A 9,332-nucleotide genomic window follows, 5' to 3' on the forward strand; every position below is an offset into this window, starting at 1 on the left:
CTATGCAGTCAGGAAAAAAATCTTCTTTAGTTGAAACAGTGCTTTTCATTATGTTCAAAAGGAATTTGTAATATATATCTATAAATGTAATATAAATTATGGGTATATTTTCCATGTTCCAAAAATCCGGGCCCCAGAGCGGTTTTGCAGAGCCCGAATTTTTATTCTCTTTGAACTTCTCTTTGTTTCTCCGCCTGTAAAATGTGTTCAAGTTTGGGCAAAAGGATAGCTATATTGGGAAGGTGGGGAGATATAAACTGCAATTTCCTGCCTCAAGAATCAACACTAATCCTAATCACACATACCGTGTATATATTTCATAATTAGGTAGCACTCAAACGAACCCACGCGCTTTCAAGAGTTTGCTCTGCGGCTGGAATAAAATCAAGCCTTTCTGATGTGGCGCGGGGGACAGCTGGCTCGCGTTATTTGCGCCAGAGTGGGTCGGAGCGATGCCTGTTGCCTGCAGTGGCGCTTTGCCACGCGCAGAGCTTCCCTGGCCTCCTCGAAAGCAATTCGGGACACCGAGGCCCGCTGTCTCGCTGAGATCAGGCGCAAAACTGCGATCTAACCCCAGCCACTCTGTCTCCAAAAACGTGAGATCTGATCTCCTCCCTACGTTTTCCTCAAACATCCTGCAGCTCAGGTCAAGGCTAATGTGGAAGAGCCCTGAGTGGTAACAAGATCCCCTAGCCCAGGCTCCCCCGCCAAGCTGCCCTTTCTTAACTTGCTCTTGATCTTGTGCGTCCCGCTCACAGAACCTCCACGTTGAATATCTTGAAGTCTTGAAAAGCACAAAGTACTTGAAAAATGCAATTCTCCAAGACTTCCCTGAGTCAAAAGAAAACTAAAGCCGACGAGGTGGGAGTGGACGGTGGGGTGATCAGAGCAGAGAGCCAAGCCGAACCCGAACCAAACTGGTGGGACAACACGGGAGAAGTGCTGGGCTGAGCGCGCTCCGGGCCAGCGTTCCAGGAATCTGCTCCTGGGCTGCTGTGCCCGGACCTGCGAGGCCCCCACCCGGGCCACTCGCCTAACTTGCTCTTTCCCCCGCCCTGTCTGGGCCTTGACCCTGAAAACCTTCGCTTGCTCCCTGTTTCCACTACGGCGAAGACCTGGTAACCGCGTCCGAGTGCATTAAGAGCCGCCTCACTCTCTAACTCAGACGTGCCAGTATCGATGCTGCTGTGGTTTGAACCTAGGTTGGAAAGCTTCGAGCCGTTCTGCACCAGCGTGTGCGCGCTCAACGAATCCCGCGACCGCCTCGTGTTGCGGGTGAAGAGTTTCCCGTGTGATCGCGTTCGGTTGGAGAAGCAGAGTCCCGACCTCTCAGCCGTAAAACGCGCTCCCGGAGCGATTACAAACCGCGTCTGTAATTGCTTATTAACAGCAAATATTCAGACTTCTCCTTACCCGCAACGAAACGTGCGGGTATTAATAAACAGTACAATAGGACGGCATCATCCTGCTCTGCTGTCTGCAAAAACGCAGTGGAGAAACAGGCAGCTGGGGCAAAAGGGCTTAATTCCATATCAAACTGATTATTTCACTAATTATTCCACCTTCTGTGTTGCGCTGCAGAGGAGAGGCGCAGGGAATCTTAACCGCGAGGCTGCTTTGTTTCTCGGTGTCAGGCCCAACTGAAGATGGGAGGGTGTGGGATCCGAGATTCAGGGAAACTGAGCGTGGATTTTAAATTGTGGGGAGTAAAAGTGATTGCCTCCTGAAAGCAGGCGTGATGGCGTGGGGATGAGGGTGTTCCCAGTATCCCACCCCACCGGGGCTTCTGATTCATAAGCTGACGGCTTCTGTCCTCAAGGATTGCAGTGTGCTCTGCCGCCCCTGGAATCCCAAAAGCCCAATGCCGGGTTCCTCTCCACAAACACTTCCCACTGAGTAAAAGGGTGGGGCCGAACAAAAAGTGGTTCCTGCTTGTTGAAGGCCAGAGAGTCCTCTCCAATCGGGAAGAAAGTGTGCCTGAAGTTACAGCCCCTGACGAGGGAAGAGACTTCCTTGGGCCTCTCTCCAGCTCGTCCCAGATCCCCACCCTCAGAGACCGGTGCCTCACTGCAGGCCATCAGCTTGCAGAACATTTCTACCTCCGGCCTCTAGAACCTGCTCCCGCCCCCGCATCCCCCGGCTCAGAGCGCTGTGATGACTCTGCTACGGAGACCTCAAACCCTGTTCCACTAAATTCCAGCGAAATACACCAGGATTGATTCTCACAGCAGGACTGAGTCTCAAAAAAAAAAAAAAAAAAAAAAAAAAAAGAAAGAAAGAAAGAAAAGAAAAAAAGAAATAAAATCAATCTAAAGGAAAAGAAAGTCGCAGCTACTTGATCCAATTAGTAAATGCCTAATTGAATTAGTATCACCTCCACCAGCCAATAGGAGGGTCCCGAGGCTGTGGGGCCGCGAAGCCCCTCCCTGGCCTCACATATATAATGCAGCCAATGACAGCCTGCAAGTTTCCAAGTGGTCAACTTGACCGATAGTTTTTCAGTCGAGAAAGGCAGAAAGGCTAGCGCTGGTGGGTGGATGGGGAGAGAGAGCTAAGACCTCTTCTTCCCGTGTGTGCGGGGGAGGAGGGTGGAGGTCCAGAGAGGCAAAAGGGACGCGGAAGGAAAAGGAGAGGGCTTCTCGGTCAGTTTTCGCCTCCTCTCTGAAAATTCAGTGCCCTTTCCTTGTGGAAAGGGCACTGGGTTCGGGACGCGCGAGTGCGCGCCTTAGCGGTCCGCGTGTCGCCAGGTGGGTAACCGGCACAGGAGGAAGGGGAAGTTACCTTCCCCTCGGAAGAGGGCGCTGGCTCCCTCATCCTGCCTTTATAATCACGCCGCGGCCGGAGAGGAAGCAGCCAGCTGCCGTCTGCGCTCTGCAAAGCATGCAGTTAGGGGAGCAGCTCTTGGTGAGCTCGGTGAACCTGCCCGGCGCGCACTTCTACCCGCTGGAGGGGGCGCGAGGCGGTGGCGGCGGGAGCGCCGGCCACCTCCCGGGAGCGGCCCCCTCGCCTCAGAGGCTGGACTTAGACAAAGCGCCCAAGAAGTTCTCGGGCAGCCTCTCGTGCGAGGCAGGGAGCGGGGAGCCCGCAGCCGCCGGTGCGGGGGCCCCCGCGGCCATGCTCAGTGACGCCGACGCCGGGGACGCCTTTGCCGGCACCGCGGCCGTGGCCAAGCCGGGGCCCCCGGACGGCCGCAAGGGCTCCCCCTGCGGGGAGGAGGAGCTGCCCTCCGCCGCCGTCGCCGCCGCCGCCGCCGCCGCCGCCGCCGCCGCCAGCGCGCGCTACTCCATGGACAGCCTGAGCTCGGAGCGCTACTACCTCCAGTCCCCCGGGCCTCAGGGCTCCGAGCTGGCCGCGCCCTGCTCGCTGTTCCCGTACCAGGCGGCGGCCGGGGCGCCCCACGGATCTGTGTACCCGGCTCCCAACGGGGCGCGCTACCCCTACGGCTCCATGCTGCCCCCCGGCGGCTTCCCCGCGGCCGTGTGCCCACCCGGCAGGGCGCAGTTCGGCCCGGGAGCAGGCGCGAGCGGCGGCGCGGGCGGCAGCGGCGGGGGAGGCGGCCCGGGCGCCTATCAGTACGGTCAGGGGGCTCCGCTGTACGGGCCGTACTCCGGGGCAGCAGCCGCGGGTTCCTGCGGAGGACTGGGGGGCCTGGGGGTTCCCGGCTCCGGCTTCCGCGCCCACGTCTACCTGTGCAACCGGCCTCTGTGGCTCAAATTCCACCGCCACCAAACCGAGATGATCATTACGAAACAGGGCAGGTGAGCGCAGCGCGGAGGGGCCCCGAAGCGCGGGGGCAGAGAGGACCTGTGTGGTCCTGAGGGTGGCCGGGAATGGGGGACCGCCGCCCGCCCGCTCTGCTCTTGGCTGGGAGAGTTTCCGTGCGCAGCCAGTGGAGACGCTGCATCTCCAGTCCGATGTCCCTCCCGTCCGCGCACCGGTGGTTTGTGCAGGGCGCTAAGGCTACGGCTGCTTCCCCCCTTCCCTCTCGTCACCCTCACCTGGACTGACGAGGAGGAGGCGGAAATGGAAACTGGGGCTTGTCCGCAAAGCTGGATTTCCTAGGTACGCCCGGCCGGCGGTACGCCGGTCCCTGAAGGCGGGCGAGGAGCCGCGGATGCGGGAAGGCTCCAGGGGTGGCTACCCTCTCTGAGCACAGGACATGGGCTCCCGCAGTTTTAGGCGCCAGGGTCTCCGCGGGGCGCATCCGGGGGACTAGCGCGAGGACCAGAGAGCCGGCACCGGGGGCTGGTCCGGGTAGTGGGTTAGGCCGGACCTGGAGTCAGACAGGGCTGGGGTCCCAAGCCTGAGAAAGTTCGGATACACATCCCACTGCGGGCAGTGGTTACTTCTGGGGAAAGTGAGGGGTGGGTGCTAGGAGAGGGACGTCCAAAGGGGACTTTTAGCCTTACCAGTAGAACTAATTTTTTTTTTTACGAGAACAACTTAATGTTCTCTGGCACTTGTACATGTAAAAAATAATGATTTTTAAACATCGAGGAAGAAAATAAATGAGCATCTGAAAGGGTCAAGAACTTGAGTGAGTGGTGCAGAAGGGCGGGGATTGGGGCAAATTATTTCAGAAAAGAGATGTTCCGAGAGTTGCCAACTCAAGAATATTTTACGTAGTGAGGGCCACTTTATCTACCGGTATTCTGTTCGTCTGTAGACTTCTAAATGTCGTCCTTAAGCGTGGGCCTGTGCCCGGGCGTTCCGATTTATATCTCCTGGTTCTATTCCCTTGCACAGACGCATGTTTCCTTTCTTGAGTTTCAACATAAACGGACTTAATCCAACCGCCCACTACAACGTGTTCGTAGAAGTGGTGCTGGCGGACCCCAACCACTGGCGCTTCCAGGGGGGCAAATGGGTGACCTGCGGAAAAGCCGACAATAACATGCAGGGTGAGGAGAGAAAGGGCCTGGGCAGGGTGCATCGGCGGGAGCCCCCGACTCAAGACACCACACATTTAAATCTCACATCCGTCCCTCCACATCCGGGGCCTGGAAGTGTTAGGAGTTTCTTTGTGTTGATTGTTTGATTAAGGGAGAGAATTGCTAAGTCAGACTTCTTGCCTACTAGTATATAGAATTTTAACCATGACCCTACTCTAGCCCTTCCCTCCACATCCCTACCTTTGAGAAAGGAATTGCTGTAAACTCTCCAGGTGGCAAGGGCTCCTGACATTCTAATCTTCACTTGAGAAAAGGCCTCCCCAAGGTTGAGTTCGCCATAAAAATCCAACCACCTTCCATCAGATCTTGCCTGTCTAGCTTCAGAAGCCCCCAAGTTAACCTTCAAGAGGCATCGCCTACTGGCTCCATTTTTGCCTTGTCCAAGGAAGGCTGGAAGCACAAGGGCCCTGGGAGGGGAATCAGTAGAGTCTAGTTGGTCTCCACTGGCCCTCTTAAACTGCTAATGATGGGAGACGTGTTCTAAATCTAGCTCTTAAATCTTGCCCATAGGTAGTAAATACCCCTCCCCTACCTCCATTTGCAAACAGCCCTTTATGCTTGGGTTTTGTGTTTTGTTTCATTTTCTCTTAGGCAACAAAATGTATGTTCACCCAGAGTCTCCTAATACTGGTTCCCACTGGATGAGACAGGAGATTTCCTTTGGGAAATTAAAACTCACCAATAACAAAGGCGCAAATAACAACAACACCCAGGTAGGGTGACAGAGGAGGTGGTGTCTTCTGGCTGTGAATCTCTTTTCTAATGAGTTTCCGTACTCTTCATTGTATTTGTAATATTTGCAGGTACCTGTTGCTTGCCTCTTTCTAGTCTTTTTCTTTCTTTTGACCTTTCTCATTTTTATTTATTTTATTTTATTTTTTTCCTACTGGATTTCAATAACAGTGAGTTAACTGTTAGGAGCAGAAATACTGAAATCTTTTGTCGACTTAGGAAACCAAGAGGCAAGAGTGTTTATTCAAACACACATACCCAGCTATGTTTTAAGTTTCAAAAATGGCAATAGAAAAGTTAGCTGTTGCTGGGGAGCAAGCAGGAGTCGCATTCCAAAATACAGAATTTGTCAAAATCGACTTTACTTTTTCGATTTGGCAGCTCTTTTCTCTGTACCATTTGCAGATGATAGTCTTACAGTCTTTACACAAGTACCAACCACGACTGCACATCGTTGAAGTCACAGAGGATGGCGTGGAGGACTTGAACGAGCCCTCCAAGACTCAGACCTTCATATTCTCAGAAACGCAGTTCATTGCAGTGACTGCCTACCAAAACACTGATGTGAGTGCCCCATGGTCCCCAAGAATCCCTGAAGCTCAGTCCAACGTGAGAGAGAAAACACTCAACGACTGTTTTTTCTCCCTTGTCTAGATAACTCAACTAAAGATTGATCACAACCCCTTTGCAAAAGGCTTCAGGGACAACTATGACTCGTAAGTGCACCTTTACTTTTCCTTGCCTGGACATCTTTGAACAAGACATATCGAATCAGACACTTTCTTGAGACCATATTCTAGGAAGAGCTTTCACGGTTGGGATTTTTGCCTATTTTTATTTTTGCATATTTTTGGCCTTGACTAATCTTGCTTTAGAATTTTCACAGAAGGGTTTTGTTCATTTCTAAAGAAATGTTAAGGGCTTAAAAATGAGGAGTTTTTTTTTTTTAACATTTGAGTGGAGATTTGAAATTTTCATAATCTGCATTTATATGCCTTCCTTTCCATTTGATCCCAGTTTTTTTATTCTCTCAGGAGCAGGGATTATTATTCCCTCTCATTTTTTTACATAAGAAAAACCTGACACTAAGAGGATGTCATTTTCACAACATCAAACAGCAAGGCCCCACAAATGCCTTTTAAATCTGGGATTTCTACCCACCATGGCCAGCATTCCTTCCCTACCACTGAAGGGAGAGTTGCTCCAAGTTCTTCCAAGTTCTAGGACTTGCAAAGATGGATTTTCTACAGTTTAAATGCTTAATGCCTGGGAGGAAGCTTTTTCTTTCGTGGTGGGAAATTTGGCTGCAATGAGCCAAGTCCAGTTAAAATGGGCCAGTGCATTCCCTACTACCTCCACCCCTCCACTTCACAGACCAGCACTCCTGCTCTAGAGCCTTCTTCATTTCTGGGAGGTAGATTGTATGGGGACAACATTAGGGTTTTTTTTTTAAGTGTTTCTCTTTATATTGTAGCATGTACACCGCTTCCGAAAATGACAGGTTAACTCCATCTCCCACGGATTCTCCTAGATCCCATCAGATTGTCCCTGGAGGTCGGTACGGCATTCAGTCCTTCTTCCCGGAGCCCTTTGTCAACACTTTACCTCAAGCCCGATATTATAATGGCGAGAGAACCGTGCCACAGACCAACGGCCTCCTTTCACCCCAACAGAGCGAAGAGGTGGCCAACCCTCCCCAGAGATGGCTTGTCACACCCGTCCAGCAACCTGGGACCAACAAACTAGACATCGGTTCCTATGAGTCTGAATATACTTCCAGCACCTTGCTCCCATATGGTATTAAATCCTTGCCCCTCCAGACATCCCATGCCCTGGGGTATTACCCCGACCCCACCTTCCCTGCAATGGCAGGGTGGGGAGGTAGAGGTTCTTATCAAAGGAAGATGGCAGCTGGACTCCCATGGACCTCCAGAACAAGCCCCCCTGTGTTCTCTGAAGATCAGCTCTCCAAGGAGAAAGTCAAAGAAGAAATTAGCTCTTCTTGGATAGAGACACCCCCGTCCATCAAGTCTCTTGACTCCAATGATTCAGGGGTGTACACCAGTGCTTGTAAGCGAAGGCGGCTGTCTCCTAGCTCCTCTAGCAATGAAAATTCTCCCTCCATAAAGTGCGAGGACATCAATGCTGAAGAGTACAGTAAAGACACCTCAAAAGGCATGGGGGGGTATTATGCTTTTTACACGACTCCTTAAATAGTTATTTTAACCTCGTCAAAATGAGCTAACTTTTTGCCAATGGACTTGGTGGTGTTTTTTGTTGTCTTCTTTGTCTAGGTTGCCAAAAAGACGTTTGCCTTCCACCCTGATGCATCCCGTTTTGTGCAATTCTCTAAAAGAAGGTGCCAAAGCTTTTTGATTGCTTCAGGTAACTGAAACAAGCGTAGCATTTTTTTTTCTTTTTTAATAAAATTAATGGAGGACTTTCAAGTGTTTTTAAATTTGAAGGTGATTCAAAGTTATGGATTTATTTATTGGAGACACTAGACATTCAGAGAACTGGGCTGTGAAGATTGAGTGCCTAGCACCATCAAAGGTGTTGAAAGCTTTGGTTCTCATTTTTATTTGTAAATCTGTAAGCAAATAGAAGCCCAGAGTGGTAAGATGTTTTGCTTCTGGAATAGAAGGGTGGGCCTTAACCTTCAACAAGGGACTTTTGCTGTTAACTTTCTGCTAGGGATAAAAGATGTTAGGCCTGGGAGGCAAGAACTTTGTGAAGGTGCTGGTTTGACCTGACTTTGATTCTTCCCAGGCTTTTGAAACAAGCCATGTTTGCCCTAGTCCAGGATCGCCTCATGTACTAGGCCTCTGCTGTGTGCCTGGGTGGCTTGCAGGACTTAGGAGACAGCAAGGGAGGGGGGCACCAGAAAACAAAAACAGAGAGAGAATTAGTGTACAGTTGTGTGCTAGCCATGTTTGCCCTAGTCCAGGATCGCCTCATGTACTAGGCCTCTGCTGTGTGCCTGGGTGGCTTGCAGGACTTAGGAGACAGCAAGGGAGGGGGGCACCAGAAAACAAAAACAGAGAATTTAAAAGTGTACAGTTGTGTGCTTAGATACACTGTAGAATAATGTGGAAAATATTGTACAAATAGTCTACGTAGGTATATGAGATTATGTAAAATTGGTGCTTTGGCTTTGTAAAGAATTTGCAATTCACCGAACCACAGCTGCAGGAGCAGGGGAAGTTTCGTCATCCCCACAACATATGGGAATATTCTGTTTACTTCTTAGTTAAGAATGTATTCAGCTACTGTACTAACTTGAACCGTGCTAAGGAAAACCCCCATATCATCCTCTTCCTCCGCCACCCGCACTTCCCAACTTGGTAATGTGAGGAAACAGAAACCTGATGCCCCAGCTCCTATAGGCTTTCTAGAGACCTTGGAATTTTATGTACAGTCGTAGTCATTTTTAATAAATGTGGTTCATTAAGGGAACAGGCATAGCCCTGTCTTCTGTACTATGGGTTTTCATCTTTGTTTCAAAAATCTTAGTTTGCTTCCTCCTCCACCCTCCTCCAGCAGGAACCCTGTCCCACCAACCCACTCCCGCCCCCCCACGTAAGCCTCTAGAATCTCTAAGTGGACAGTGTCTTCGTTGAGGGGGTGGGGATGCTCTTGTTTATCTTT

General features: G+C 51.1%; 1 protein-coding gene across 2 annotated transcripts; it reads left to right on the top strand.

Annotated features, from left to right (window-relative positions):
* Positions 1-2,880: 2,880 nt before the first annotated feature.
* On the top strand, positions 2,881-8,559 carry EOMES (eomesodermin). 2 transcript variants are annotated; one of them, XM_007106411.2, is made up of 6 exons: positions 2,881-3,758; positions 4,747-4,901; positions 5,544-5,665; positions 6,090-6,248; positions 6,339-6,400; positions 7,159-8,559. In XM_007106411.2, exons 1-6 carry the CDS (start codon positions 2,881-2,883, stop codon positions 7,895-7,897), a joined length of 2,115 nt encoding a protein of 704 aa, XP_007106473.2. In that variant the 3' UTR covers positions 7,898-8,559. The 2 variants fall into 2 exon arrangements, with proteins under 2 accessions (XP_007106473.2, XP_023972295.1); XM_024116527.2 differs by having other exon boundaries at positions 7,216-7,944.
* Positions 8,560-9,332: the final 773 nt, after the last annotated feature.

This window comes from Physeter macrocephalus, chromosome 18, assembly GCF_002837175.3.
Source record: "Physeter macrocephalus isolate SW-GA chromosome 18, ASM283717v5, whole genome shotgun sequence".
Classification (NCBI taxonomy): Eukaryota; Metazoa; Chordata; class Mammalia; order Artiodactyla; family Physeteridae; genus Physeter; species Physeter macrocephalus.

What these genes read in the sequence shown, in the direction of transcription:
- EOMES (XM_007106411.2), top strand. Translation starts at nt 2,881, where the DNA reads ATGCAGTTAGGGGAGCAGCTCTTGGTGAGCTCGGTGAACCTGCCCGGC. An exon ending in ATCATTACGAAACAGGGCAG is followed by an intron (nt 3,759 to 4,746) that starts GTGAGCGCAGCG and finishes TCCCTTGCACAG; the next exon opens with ACGCATGTTTCCTTTCTTGA. An exon ending in AGCCGACAATAACATGCAGG is followed by an intron (nt 4,902 to 5,543) that starts GTGAGGAGAGAA and finishes ATTTTCTCTTAG; the next exon opens with GCAACAAAATGTATGTTCAC.